The sequence below is a fragment of the Chamaea fasciata genome, unplaced genomic scaffold (genome assembly GCF_029207755.1).
Source record: "Chamaea fasciata isolate MVZ Bird 193981 ecotype frontalis unplaced genomic scaffold, bChaFas1.0.hap1 SCAF_26, whole genome shotgun sequence".
Taxonomy (NCBI): domain Eukaryota; kingdom Metazoa; phylum Chordata; class Aves; order Passeriformes; family Sylviidae; genus Chamaea; species Chamaea fasciata.
Genome location: NW_027094111.1, coordinates 5,627,805 through 5,641,922, shown reverse-complemented (window position 1 = coordinate 5,641,922; position 14,118 = coordinate 5,627,805). Strand labels below are relative to the sequence as shown.

The 14,118-nt window shown below is 63.3% G+C and overlaps 1 protein-coding gene across 2 annotated transcripts; it reads right to left on the bottom strand.

Annotated features, from left to right (window-relative positions):
* Positions 1 to 1,302: 1,302 nt before the first annotated feature.
* On the bottom strand, positions 1,303 to 12,275 carry LOC136301441 (cAMP-dependent protein kinase inhibitor beta-like). 2 transcript variants are annotated; one of them, XM_066204456.1, is made up of 4 exons: positions 11,950 to 12,275; positions 3,674 to 3,807; positions 2,404 to 2,555; positions 1,303 to 1,853 (listed from the first exon to the last, which is right to left on the bottom strand). In XM_066204456.1, the coding sequence occupies exons 3-4, from the start codon at positions 2,546 to 2,548 to the stop codon at positions 1,771 to 1,773; spliced, it is 228 nt and encodes a 75-aa protein (XP_066060553.1). In that variant the 5' UTR covers positions 2,549 to 2,555; positions 3,674 to 3,807; positions 11,950 to 12,275; the 3' UTR covers positions 1,303 to 1,770. The 2 variants fall into 2 exon arrangements, with proteins under 2 accessions (XP_066060553.1, XP_066060552.1); XM_066204455.1 differs by lacking the exon at positions 11,950 to 12,275 and adding an exon at positions 2,861 to 2,952 and having other exon boundaries at positions 3,674 to 3,735.
* Between the last annotated feature and the right edge of the window lie 1,843 nt (positions 12,276 to 14,118).

Genomic DNA, 14,118 nt, shown 5'->3' with positions numbered 1-14,118 from the left:
GGATGCACATGCACACGGATGCACACACACACAGACACACACACACATGGGAGCTCATGCCCATGAATGCCCGTGTAAATGAGTGTCCATGATCATGGATGCGTGCACACACATACACACACACACACGCACATGGACGCACGCACACATGGATGCACAGACACATGAATGCACACTCACACATGGATGTATACACACATGGATACACACACACCCACATGGATACACACTCACATGGATACACACACACACAGATGGATGCACACACACACATGGATGCACACACACACGGATGTGCACGCACAGCGATTCCAGTGTGTGTGGGTGCCCATGTCTCTACCCATGGATGTACACACACACACGGGAGCCCATGACAACGAGTGCCCGTGTAAATGGGTGCCCACACACACAGGGATGCACACTCACAGGAATGCCCAAGCACACGGTTCCCATGCCCACAAACACTCGTGTAAATGGTGCCCATGCCCCCAGATGCCCATGCACAGAGATACCCACGGACACGGGTGCCCCTTCCCAGGGATACCCACGCACACGGATGCCCCTGCACTTGCCCATCATACACATCCTCCCTCCCATCCAGGACTGGCCTCCATGCCCGGGGATGGACGATGCCCGGGAGCCCGATGGTGGCCGGGACACCACGGGGTGCTGGGGACGGGGACTGCTGGACACGGTGGCCCCGCCTGTGGCCCCGCACGGCTCTCCTGGTCCGCGGGCGGTGGCCAGAGGGGACCTGGGCTGCGGGATTCCTTTGCTGGTCCCACAGCGACAGCTGTAGATGACCGTCCGGGATGGGATGGATGGAGGGATGGATGGATGGAGGGATGGGATGTGCTCAGCTCCACGTCCAACCATCCTGCCCGGCTCCGGCCAGAGCCAGCGACCCCAGAGCAGGCAGACGAGTCCTCCCTCAGCCCCTCAGTGCCCGGGCACGAGGGTCCCATCCCGTCCTCTGGCAAGAGCAGAGGGTCGGGCGCGGGCGGATCCTGGGAAAGCCCCACTTCGTGCCGCCCGCATCCCCAAAGGCCGCAGGACCCGACCGGCCCCGCCCGGGGCTGTGGGAGAGAATCCGGCGGGGGGACGATGGGTGACCTGGCTCGGGGGGCATCGCCCTGCTGCCCACACCCCAAACTCCCCAGCATCCCCCATCCGCAGGAGCTGGACCACGCTGGGGCTCTGCTCCTCAGTGGGATCCCTCAGAGATGTGCTGGCAACCCGGGGGCTTGGCTTAAGGGCTGGGGGGGCGGGGGGGGGGGCGGTTCTCGGGTTGTGTTTCCCCACCTCACCGCCCCAAAACCTGGGAATGGCTCCCGAGTCACCCAGAAGAAAGGCCAGAAGACGAGGTGCTACCCAAAAACATCACAGTGAACACCACACTCAGCAAGAAACACCCGTGGCTGCTCCTGCGGCCAGGAGGGCCCCCCCGGGACCCCCCCGCGCTCGGCTCCGCCAAATGCCCCAGAAGAAAAAGATTCCTCCCCCCGGGGAGGCAAAAATATTCCTCCCCCCCCCCGAGTCCTGGCCCAGGGCGTGTGTGGGAATGGCCCCTTGGTCACGGCAGGTCCCCTCCATGTCCCCGCCACGTCCCCGCCACGCGCCGCTCCCCCATGGCCGGGGGGACGCTCCAGGGTCTCGCTGCGGCAGCACCGAGGAAATCCCAGCGGACTCCGGCTGTGCCAGGAAAGCCGGGCTGGTGCCCCACAGCCTCCTCCTTCCTCCGCCGGTCACAAATGTCCCCCCCGGGCGGGGTTAGGACGTGTCCTTCAGCTCGGGGCTGGGGGGCTGCGGAGGGGGCACCTCCGCTGAGGGCGACTGCATGTCCTGGGCACTGCCTGCCAGGAGAGACCAGGGGAGAGGGTCACGGGGTGGGAACAGAGCGTGGAATCACGGGATCATCGGGGCTGCGAAAGAGCTCCAAGAGCATCGAGTCCCAGCTGTGCCCGATCCTTGTCACCTGCCCTGTGACCAGGCTTTCCCTGGACACCTCCAGGGATGGGGACACCAAATCCCCCTGGGCAGTTCCAGTGCCTGAACACGCTTTCCATGGGGAAATTTTCCCCGATATCCAACCTGAACTTCCCATGGTCGTTCCCTCTCCTCCTGTCCCTGTTCCCTGGGAGCAGAGCCCGACCCCCCCAGTTGTCCCCTCCTGGCAGGGACTTGTGCAGAGCCACCAGGTCCCCCCTGAGCCTCCTTTTCTCCAGGCTCAGCCCCTTTCCAGCTCCCTCAGCCTCTCCTGGGGCTCCAGGCCCTTCCCAGCTCCGTTCCCTGCCCTGGACACGCTCCAGCCCCTCAGTGTCCTTATCCCCAAGCACGGGATGAACACGGGAACCCCGTCCCTGCCCACGCCACATCCTCCCCCCGCTCCTCCCGGTCACCCACCTGCGCTCAGGGACATCTCGGCCAGTTTGAGGGGCAGGTCCGCGGGGCTGACGCCGGCGGGCGAGCCCAGGATGTCGGGCAGGGCATTGCGCCGGCCCGTCCTGCCGGAGGATGCGAAATCCAGCACGGGTTCCACCTCGGTCATGCTAACCCTGGGGAGAGACGTCCCCTCTGTCACCGCCGGAGCACGGCGAGCTAAAGGGACCCGGCTGTGCTCCGGGCTGGGTGCCCTGTGCTCCCCCTGCACCCGCTCTGCCCCCCAGGAGCAAAGGCAGGGCCACCCTGCCCCTGGGACTCGCCGCCCCTGCCCTGGCACCTTTGGGTGCCCTGATCCTCGCTGGTCACGGCAGAGTGGGGCTCCCGGGGGTCCCAGCAGCACCCCCACCCCAAGGGGTCACCCCCACCCCAAGGGGTCACCCCGGCCCCAGGGGGTCACCCCGGCCCCAGGCGGCCTTACCGGGCACCCTCCAGCCTGGCCTGGCACCGCGTCTGCCCCGTGACACCACAGGGGACAGGGGTCAGTCCCCGCTGGGTCCCCTCGGGTCCGACCTGGGGGAGGCAGAGCAGGGGGTCACCAATGGGGCTGGGGGCGAGTCTGGGGTGGGGACAACAGGGAGCGTCCCCATGGGAGCACCCACAGCACCCCCCACCCTGGGGGCCGCCCTGAGCCTCGTCCAAGGTGGGATGGGGGATGGATGGATGGATGAATGGATGGATGGATGGATGGATGGATGGAGGGAGGGATGGAGGGATAGATGGAGGGAGGGAGGGAGGGATGGAGAGCAGGGATGAGGATGCAGAGGTGACAGGGAGGGAGGCTGAGTCAGCACTGCCAGGGAACCGCATGGAGTCCCCAGCCTGGGGACACCACCGTGTCCCTTGGAGAGTGGCTTTGCTGAGCCAGGCAAGCAGCAGCCCTGCTGCGGTGCCCTGGGTGGGAGGGGGCTCTCCTGGGAAGCCCCTGGAATCAGGAAAACCCGACTGGCATGGAGCCATCCTGATGGCCACACTGCTGGGACCTTCTTGAGGTGTTTGCTCAGCTCTGGAAACACTTCGGGCTTTTGCCATGGGAGGTGGGAGTGGCACAGGGGTGGCACAGGGGTGGCACAGGACCTGGCAGGGACAAGGTGCCCTCCATCCCCCAAATCCCCTCCACCCCCCACAGAGCACAGGGACCCCAAACCACCACCCCGTCCCCTCCAGGCCAGGTGTTGGTGGCAATGCTGGGACTGATGTCCCCAAGCTGGTGGCGGTGGGGGTGTGATCTCACCGGTGTCCCGCTGGGAATCCCTGCTGGAAAGCAGTGCTGGGGATCACTGGGAATTCCTGCCGGGGATCACTGCGGGGAGGACGAGCCAAGGTCCTTGGGTGCAGGTGCTGTGTGCACGGGAGGGGTGACCAAGGCTGCAAGGAGGGGAGAAATAAATGATTAACCTGGGAGGTGATTCGTGATTAGTTAATTAGTGATCGGTGCTGGGCTGGCTGTGCCGTGAGGGGCAGGACGCGGGTGCACTCGCGGGGGAAACTGAGGCACGGGGCGGGGCTGGGGGTGACAAGGGCAGGGGCGGTGACAAAGGTTCCCTGTACACCTGCACAGCCAGCGCCCTCTGGAGCCACCTGCACTGCTCCAGCGCAGGTGCGTGCACTGTCACACGTGTGTGTGCACTGTCACAATGTGTGTGCATTGTCACATGTGTGTGTGCATTGTCACACGTGTGTGAATTGTCACGTGTGTGTGCATTGTCATGTGTGTGTGCGCACTGTCACCTCTGTGTGCACTCAGTGTGTGTATATTGTCACGTGCGTGCACTGTCACGTGTGAATTGTCACATGTGTGTGAATTGTCACACCTGTGTGTGTGCACTGTCACATGTGTGTGAATTGTCGTGCGTGTGCACTGTCACATGTGTGTGAATTGTTCCATGCGTGTGAATTGTCACACCTGTGTGTGTGCACTGTCACACGTGTGGGAATTGTCACCTGTGTGTGCACTGTCATGTCTGTATGCATTGTCTCGTGTGTGTTTATTGTCGTGTGTGTGCGTTGTCACATGTGTGTGCACTGTCACGTGTGTGTGTGCATTGTCACACGTGTGTTTGTGTGTGTCACCTCCGGCTGGGCTGTTCCATATGACTGTACAGGTGTGTGCACGTGTGACATTCCCTGTCATATGTGTGTGCCTGTGTGGCACACCCTGTCATGTGTGTGCATGTGTGACTTTCCCTGTCACACCTGTGTGACACTCCCTGTCATTTTCTCTGCACATGTGGCACTTCCATGTCACCTCCTTGTCCCAGAGTTTGTCACCCCCCACCTGGCACCGCCTGTGCCACAGCAGCACCTGGGGGAGCCCTGAGTCTGGCCCAGGGACACGTGTGACATCCCTGGGGGTGTCCCCAGTGTGTCCTCTGGGGCTGGTTGGGAACACACACCTGCGTGTGATGGTGTGAGCACACCACATTCCAGGGGGTTCCATGGATTCTGGGGAGAAATCCTGCGTGGGAAGGGCTGCCCAGACCTTGGAGGGATTTCACAGCCACGGGGAGGACGTGGCACTTGGGCACAGGGATTGGCGGCTGTGGGAATGGCTGGACTCTGATCTCGGGGGGGTTTTCCAGGCTAAAGGATTTAGTGATTCCCTGTGGATCCCTGTGGATCCCTGATGCCATATTCACACACACACGCTCACGCAGACCCTCTGCACAGCCAGCAGAGCCAGGGCCCCGCAGGCCGGATCAAAGCTCCTTCCCGACAGCCGCAGCGCCTCCCGCTGCCTCCAGCGCTGGAGAATCAGCAATCATCAGCCCGCGGGAGCTGCCGGATCCCGCCCTTCCCGCAGCAAAACGCTCCCAGGGATGAGGGATGGGGTCGGATCCCACGTGCTCACCCCCGCTCTGAAAAGCCACACCGGGGATCCGGACCCTGGTGCTCGCTGGGGACACAACCCGGGGGTTGTCACAACCCTGAGCACTCCTGGGATGCAGCATCGCCGTCCCTGCAGGCCTGGGGACAATGTCCAAGCCACCAACACCTGCCCCGTGCCACGACCTGCAGGTCCCACAGGCAAATCCCACCCAAACGGGGCAAATCCCACGGGATAAACCCGGTGAGCGAGGATTTCAGGGACAGCTCCTGTGGCTTAACGCGGTCTCAGCCGAAAAAAGCTCCTGGAGTCACATGGGAGGTGCTCTGGCTCCTGCTTTAATGCCCCTAATGGGATAGAGCAGGGAAGGGCAGAAATTAGCCTCAATCCCTGCTGGGCATGGGCGGCAGGGAAGGTGCTGGGAGAGGTGGAGTGAGGAAAGGGACAGGGACGTGTTCCTTGGTCAGGTTCCCTGGGAACAGCAGAGCCCTGGAGGAAGATGTGACCCACCTGGGGACGGGGCGGTCAAAGAAACCCAGGACGGGGTCAAACACATCTCTGGGCACATCCATGGATCCCCTCGGCTTTGGGATGTCCCCTCGAACAGCTTTGTGCGGCTGCTGGGGGTGGCAGGGACCCCAAACTGCACCTGGAGCCTGGGGACCAGCACGGACACGCCACAGCTTTGCCAAACACATTCCCCCGCCAGGGACAGCAAACCAGGAACGCTCCAGGAATTCAGGACCTGGGAGGTGTTACAGGGATCTTGAGGATTCTTTTAGCCACAAGGATTTGCTTCTTCAGCTTCTGAGATGTTAGTGGGTCGTGAGCTCCTCTGGAAAGGGGCTCGGGGCATTTAATGCTCTTGGCTTTCTCTGTTTGGGGGGTTCCTTCTGCTCGTTTAATTCGACCTTGTATGGGATCTGTTCTGGGAATGCTGCAGCCTGGAACAAACCCTCCAAAAATCCACCAGCAACCCCTCAACGCTGATGAACAGGGTGAAAAAGTGGGAAGGATTCAGCGAGATGGAACTGTAAAATCGAGCGAAATGGGAAGGAAAGAGCTGCCCCAGGTCAGAAGGAAATGGGAGCATCGTCCAGGAAAATGAGCCAGGAGTCCACACGGGAGGGAAATCCAGCGGGGCCGGGTTAACCAGAGCCTGACAGGCACCAGAGAGCCCGAGCAGCCCCTGGAGCCGGGAACAGCAGATGGCAATAATTAAACACAGGATAAAATCTGGAGAGCCGGGAGCTCTCCCAGGGAGGCAGCAGGTTGGGTTCCTCTCCAGGGAAGTGGCTGCAGGGGCCCCGGGGGTGCTGAGCCAGGTGGGGACGGGCTGTGTCACCTGCCCAGGGACAGCTCCAGGATCCCAGGGACAGGGAAGGGGAGGGGGGATAAATATTGTCCTGAACTCGTCCTTTCCTGGGAAAGGGGGAAAAGGCTGCGGGGATGTGGGCTGGTGCAGGAATATTGAATGTGGGGGCGCAGAATGACTTTAGGAACGGGTTTTGCTCCACACGAGGAAGTGTCTGGAGAGGATGATCCCTCCTGGCAGGGATGCAGCTTCCAGGACCCATTCCCGTGGGGTGCTGGCACCTCCCTGCCTCCCCTCAGCAGGGGAATCTCTCCAACCATGGCCTGGCCCTTTTTTCCCTAAATCCCCAGGATTCCAGGTGGGCCAGACAGGGATTTGGGCCAGCTCGGGTCTTGCCGGGCTCCTTTGGGGTGATGGTCTGGAGTGATGCAGTGCAGGGATCCAAGAGAACCTGATTCCTGCTTGGAGCATCAGCAAGGTCTCCCACTGGTTTTTCCCGTTTTCCCCTGGCTCCCTGGCTCTTTCCCAAAGCTCTGAGGAGTTGTCCCAGTGGGATTTCTCAGCAGAGGTGACACTGGCAGCTCCCCAAAGCTCTGGCCCAGCCTGAGGAGCTCCAGCACCTCCCAGTACCTGCAGGGCTGGCTCTTCCCTGTGATTCCCTTCCCGGCACAGCCCATGTTCCAAAGGCAGGGGACAAGTGGCTCCCAGTCCTTCCCTCCCCGTGGAGCAGCAGATCCTCCTCGTTGGGATAACGCACTCCCAGAGGAATTCCCATCACCCTCTGAGCCCTTTCCCATCGTGTCCTGCCTTGAGCTCTGACCTTCCTCCTGCTCTTGCACACTCATCCTCACATCCAGTCTGGATTTCCCTCTTCTCCACCACTCCTGCTTGTGCTTCGATTGTCTCATCCACGGATTTGGGAATTGCTGAAGTGTCTCTTTGTCCCCTCCACCGTCCTCACATCCCTTTCCCCTGCTCCCTGCCCGGTCCCCATCGCTGCCCTGCAGATGGGCAGGACCTTTATTTAGGCTCAGTCCCACCCCTGCTCACACCCAAATCCTGAATTATTCCACCCAGACCTCTCCCTGGATCCTTTTAAAGATCAGCCTTCATCCTCTGCTTTCTTTTGCACAGTTCAGGGTCTCACTGCCCAGAGCAGCTGTGGCTGCCCCTGGATCCCTGGGAGTGTCCAAGCCCAGCCTGGGACAGGGGGAGGTGTCCCTGCCACGGCAGGGGTGAGACTGGATGTGCTTTAAGATCCTTTCCAACCAGGGATTCTAGGATTTATTTTTCCAACTGTAGGACTTGGAATTTTTATTTCCACACAAAACCTGAACTGTGTCCCAGCTAATTCCAGCCTAGGCAAAGCACAAACCCTTCCCCTCACAGGCTCAGCTGGGCTCGTGGGACACTGGCACCTAAACTCCTGTTCAAGGCAAGGAGAAGGAAGGGCTGTGAAATGGGACACCGGTAATCTCCATTCCCTGTAATTCCCGGCTTCCAGCAGGGAGATGTGCACGGGAGGAGGGGTTTGCTGCTGACATCCACGGAATGGAGCCGCCGGCTGAAGCAGAGGCTGTGTTATTTCTCCATCAGCCAGGGGGATGATGGCAGAGTTCAGCTCTGCTAATATCCCACAAAAACCAGGAAAAATCCCTAAAATCCAACCCGAGACTGCCCAGAAGGGATTTCAGGCTGTTTTTATAAACCGCCCCTTTGGTTTTTAATGCTGGAAACACAAACCAGAGCAAGCCCTGCTCCAGTGTGGGAGCGAATCCGGCTCTTGAGCTCCCTGACATCCCAGTCCCGAGTTTCCCCGAGCCAACCCAAATCCTGCCAACCCAAACCCAGGTGCTTCCAGACCTGCTCACACCACGTCCCACCTCAGGGCTTGGCTTCCCCCCAGGGCAGTGACCCCAGAGAAAATCCCCTCTGGATGCCGCAGGCCTGGATTGGGCCGGGGAAAAGCGCTCCAGAGGACTCAGCAGTTTAATCCTGGCACAGCCCTGCTGAGCTCAGCAGCTCCTGTGAGTCCACACTGGGATAAAATTGAGGCGTTTTTCCTCTGGGAGCAGCTCTCGGGGCATCCTGGAAAGATGCTGGAAGCACCGAGCAGACCCGGATGTGTGATTCCCTTCGGACCACCTGGACTCCAGCCCTGGACAGGCCTGAGCTGCTCTAATTAGAGAGCAAAGCACCAAAGGCTCAGGGGGCAGAGGCACGAGAACATGGCTGACACTGCAGGGCTTCATCCCGCATCCCAAACCTCCAGGAGAGGGCATGGAAAACCTGGATAACCTCAGCTGTGCTTCCCATGGCGCCCAGAGAGGGAATGGCCAAATCCCAGCTCCTCTTCCCCATCCTCTGAGGCTCCCAGCCCAGCACACAGCGCTGCTCCCCATCCCTCCTGCTTTCCCTTGGGATCCCAGCTCTCCCCTGGGGAATGTTCCCGTCCCTTTGTGCTCATAGCAAGGATTTCTGGCTTTCCCCATCACACGGAGCAGGGTTTCTGGGGGCTGGGAGTGGCCAGGGGGGCACTCAGGGCTCTGGGAATGCTGCTGCTGGCAGGGATGGAGCTGCTTGGCAGGAAGGACACCCCTGAGGGAGGGATCAGCTCCCTGGCCAGGCTCTGATCCATGTGCTGGGTAAAGCACGGGCGTGGGAGCAGCTCGGGGCCAGCAGGGAGGTCCCCTCTGCAGCACCAGGGGTACGAAAAGCACCCAGAAACCAGCAGCCACGGCCATTCCCTGTGGGAACAGGGCAAATCCCAAAGGCTTGTTCCTGCAGGGGAGGAAAGGAAGGAAAGGAAGGAAAGGAAGGAAAGGAAGGAAAGGAAGGAAAGGAAGGAAAGGAAGGAAAGGAAGGAAAGGAAGGAAAGGAAGGAAAGGAAGGAAAGGAAGCTGCTCCAGCCACTCCCAGGCCAGCCAGGTGCTCACCAGCCTGGAGGCTGTGACCTGTTCCAGAGCTATTCCTATTCCATCTTCCACCCCCATCAGCTAATTCCCTTTAATTAACTGATTAAAGGTAATCAGCTGGAGTGGTGGGAGGAGAACAGGAATTTCTCCTGGGGACTTTGGTGCCCATCAGGAACCCTACTGGGGTGCTGGGTGAGCCTCCCTTCCCCACACTCCTCATTCCCATCGGCTGGATCCGGGTCCTTTTCCAGTCCAAAGGGGAAAAGCGAGATCCCCCCTTGGCATGAGGGGATGGGAGCTGCCCCCAGCCCCACGGGACGGAGCTGGCACCTGGATAACCCAGCCCCGCTCTGGGCATCAGGGCAGCCAACAGGAGCTCCACATCTCCCTGGGGAAGGAAGGGATCTAATGAGGGTAATTAGGGTGATTGAGCCCTGGGTAATGGAGCTCCCAGCAGAACCATCAGTTCCCTGCTCCGGCACACCACAAACTGTAATTTTACATGATAAAACCAGGTAATTTTGCATAATAAACACGTCACCCACATGCAGAGCAGTTCCATCCCTCACCAGGTTCGGGCTCCCTCCTCCCCAAATGGGTTCTCACCCTCCGCTCCAGCCTGAGCACCCCGGCTGGAGCTGGCAGTCCCGAGCTGGGATGGGGCCGGGGACACCCGCGGCTCTCCTGGCTGCCGAGCCGTGGGCGGCGCAGGGATCGGTGCCAGGGGAAACCTGGGGAGCTGTGAGCTGTGGGCTGTCACCGAGTGCCGCCGGGGTGCCACCAGGCACATCCCGGGCCGGGCCACGCCGGGAGTGCCACGGGCTGGGTGACACTGGACTGGAGCCCCTTCTCCTCCATCTGCCACTGGTGGCACCTGGGGAGGCCCCTGGTCCAGCTGGGAACGGAGAAGGCTCCCAGCCCTGCCAGAGCACCCGGAACTGTGGGAGCAGAGGCAGCTGAACCTTCCCTGGAGGCTCCGGCTCCCCTGGGTGGATCCTCTCCTTCCCACTGCAGCTCAGCCAAGGAGGGCGGTGGGAAACTTCCAGGACACTCAGCTTGGAGGCAGCAACCCCCACCCAAGGTGGTGAGGCCTTGCGTGGAGGTGATCCAGATGTTTCCTGCCATCCCTGCCCCATCAGGATCGTCCAGCTGTCACCACCAGCCTGTGACAAACCCCCCGGCCCCTGGAGGCTGGCAGGGAAGGGACCAAAAGCCAAGGAGGGAAGAAATCCGTGCAGGCACTCTGGGATCAGAGGCACGGCCGGAGATCCGTGATGGAGCAGAGCCAGGTCCAACACCCCGGGGCTGAGCCAGGAGCGGGAATTGCCTGGTCCAGGAGCCAAGGGCAGGGCAGGGCCGTGGTCCCCATCCTGCTCGTGGGCCCCCAAGGTCTGGAGCACCCGGCCAGAGCTCCTCCAGCTGCCCCAGGAGCTGAACCCCCCCCGAGCACCCCCACTCTGCCTCCCAGCGTCCCAGCCCGGGGGGAAATGCTGGCATTCCCTCAATTTAAGGAAGTGAGAATCGGGCTCTGCCACCACCTTTCCCCCTCCCAGCCTCCTGCTTTTTGGGGGAGATGGTGCTGAGCAGGGGAAGGGTGGGGACAGGGGGACAGCGGCAGGGCTGTGCCCGTTTGTGACAGCAAGGACTGAGGTGTCCCTTGGTGCACACCCCAAGGTCATGGGCTGGGAGCATTCGGGGTGAGCACGGGACATCCTGCCTCTGCCACCTCCTCGGTGGCACTGCCACCAGCCAGGGGACAGCAGCCAGCGCCGGGGACCAAAGGGACCCGATCCAAGCATCTGCAGGGGCAATCTGCCAAAATGATGCCCCGAAGGCAGGGAGGAGGGGCCGTCCCTGGGGGAAGCCCTTTCCTCCCGGGAGGAAGCACCACAGGAGTGTGTCCCCTGCACGGGGGGTGCTCAGCCCTGCGGGGACTCTCCGTGCCCGGGGACCCCCGCAGCTCCCCGGGCCCAAATCGTCTGGGAAAGCTCCAACCCGGGAAGGTGAGGGCTGGAGCTGGGGTGGCGGTACAAGTGTCGTGGTGGCTGAGAGGAGGACAGGGCAGGGCAGGGGGAAAGGTGGAGGGGGCAGCGGTGACCCAGGACGTGCCAGGGTGCCGCCAGGGGAGTAGATCCGAAGTGCCCACCCTGAAACAGACGAGCCTTGCTGTCTGCCTGCACTGCTCCCCCAAATCCTCCCCGGAGCCCCCTGCCCCTGGGGGTCATTGCTCCCCGAGCCCTCGAGAGACACCCCACTGCAGCTGCTGCAAACTTTCATCCCCCCAAAACCCCACCTGTCCCCGAGGCCACCCCCATCCCCTGACACTCCGGCCTCTCCACCTTCCCGGGGTGGGCACCTGGTCCCTCGCCCCGGTGAGCCCAGGGCACATCGGCGGTGGCCCAGGGCCTCGGTGCCGCCACGTCACCTGCGCCCAGCAGCCGCCAGCCGCTCACCTGGTGCCGGCGGCGATCCCGGTGCCGAGGCCGGTGGTGATGGTGACACCCAAGGCGATGCCGCTGCCGGTGCCGCTGTTGATGCCGCTGCCGGTGCCGGTGCCGGGGGCGATGGGGATGTCGGCGCCGGGGGCGATGGGGATGTCGGTGATGCCGATGGGGATGTCGGTGATGCCGGGTGCCGCGGTCGATGCCGATTCCGGTGTCAGTGCCGATGGTGATGCCGGTGCCGGAGCCAGCCCGGCTGCCGGGGGAAGGATGCTCCACGCTCGGCAGGAGCCGCGGGGAAGCCTCCGGCTCCAGGCGGCCCTGGGGCACCCGGGGCCGAGCCGCCGCCGCCGCCGCCCGCCCAGCGCCGCCGCTCCCGCCCGGCCCGGCCCCCGCTCGGCGCGGGGGGGACCCAGCGCCGGCCCCGCCCGCCGCCCCCCCGCTCCCCCCGCCGCCGGGGCCGCCCCTCGCCCCCCCCCCGGGCCGCTGTGTCCCCGCGTCCCCCCGCGCTGACACAGGGGAGGGCTGTGACATCCCCCCGGTCCCATCTCCCCCCAGGCTCCGTGTGACTCGGAGCCCCCAGCCCGGGCGGGGGGCGCAGCCCTGGCCGCCAGCGCTGCTCGGGGAAATGGCTCGTTTTCCCTCAGATTTCCCTGGATTCGGCTCCCCGGCTGCAGAACCCTGGGTGGGGGGGTGGGGTGGGCTGAGGGGGCTCTGCTCGCCCGCCAGGACAATCTGACCCCAACCCACACAGCTCTGTTCAGTGCGGCCAAAACCAATGACAGGCTCCGAATCTTTGGGGGGAAAAAAAAAGAAAAAAGAAAAATTAGAAAATCTGTGGCTGCACCCGTGTGGCATGCGGTGGGTGGGGGAGGGGCCGGGGGGCTGGGAGACCCCGAAGGCGGCCGGTAAATCCAGCGGGTCACGGCACAGCCCCGCGCCCTGCCCCGCACCGGGGCTGGCCCCGCCGGAAGGACGCTGGGCACAGCCTGGGCGCCGAGCAGGTGCCACCAGCTGCTCCTGGCCTGACACCGGTGTCACCTTGAGCGGGGAGCACGGCCAACGCCGAGGTGTGAGATGGGGGCTCTCATCCCCAGCCCTGAGCTGGGTCAGGGCAGCGAGGTGGGGGAGGCAGAGCGGGAATTAAAATCGACTGGAATTCCCCACAGGAGCAGGAACCACCTCCCAGCGCTTCCATCCTGCAACTGGGAAACCGTGTGGGTTTGGTCAGAGGCTGCCAAATGTCCCTCCTGGCCCTGAAGGTGGCTGTCCCCAGGGCTGGAGCAGCGGGGTGTGCTTTGGGACAGATCCCCGCGGGTGAGGGGTCGTTCTCCCCCATCCCTGCCCGGGGACGCTGCTCCCGGCAGGAGCGGGGCCGTGATCCCAAAATTCCTGGCTCTGGCCAAGCTCCTCTCCGTGCTGATGGCGAGGGGCGACGCTCAGCACCTGGAGCGAGGTGTCCGGGCCGTCCCTGCCCCCGGAGCTGGTGGCCCTGGGGACACCCGCTGGCTGCTCCGGGCACGGCCGGTGCCGCTGCCCCGGGACGGGCGATGCTCCCCCGACCCCCGCGCCCACACCGGGACAGCCCCGGCTGCGCCAGGGGACAGCGACACGAGCCACCGGCGCCACCAGGACACGGCCGGTGCTCGTGCCCGGTACCCCCGTACCCCAAAACCTCGGGAAGGGCCGCGGCCGCCCCCCCGGCAGCCAGGGGAGGGGACACGGGTGTCGCCGCTCGCTCACGCGTGGTGACGGGCGAGTGGCAGCAGCTCCCGCGCGGCCGGCGGGGAGCGGAGCCTTCGCCAGCCGCTATTTTTAGCCGCTCACGCTCCGCTTTCTCCTTGACTGTCTCCCCTCTCCCGAGCAGTCTCGGGCCGAGCAGCGGCGATGTTTATCCTGCCTGGCACCCGATCGGATGTGACACCGCTGTGGCGGGCCGAGGGGACGGCTGGCAGCGAGGGAGGGGAGGGCAAGGGACGGGAGGAGAGCCCGCTGTGATTCGGAGCACCTTGGAGAGTTCTCCCGAGCGGCCCCGGGGGATGCTCTGCCCTGGGACAGCTGAAGGGCAGCCACACCACAGCGCCGTCTCCTCCAAGGCTGAGCAATTCCCTCTCCCAGCGCGATCCTTTGGGATGGCTGGGCTGGGGGAGCTGGGGAAACTGAGGCATGCCAGAGGTGTGT

Bases quoted from the DNA above. Each gene is read 5' to 3' on its own strand.
- LOC136301441 (XM_066204456.1), bottom strand. From the start codon at position 2,548: ATGACCGAGGTGGAACCCGTGCTGGATTTCGCATCCTCCGGCAGGACG. The intron at 1,854-2,403 runs GTGGGTGACCGG...CTCTCCTGGCAG, and splicing joins CGAGATGTCCCTGAGCGCAG to GCAGTGCCCAGGACATGCAG.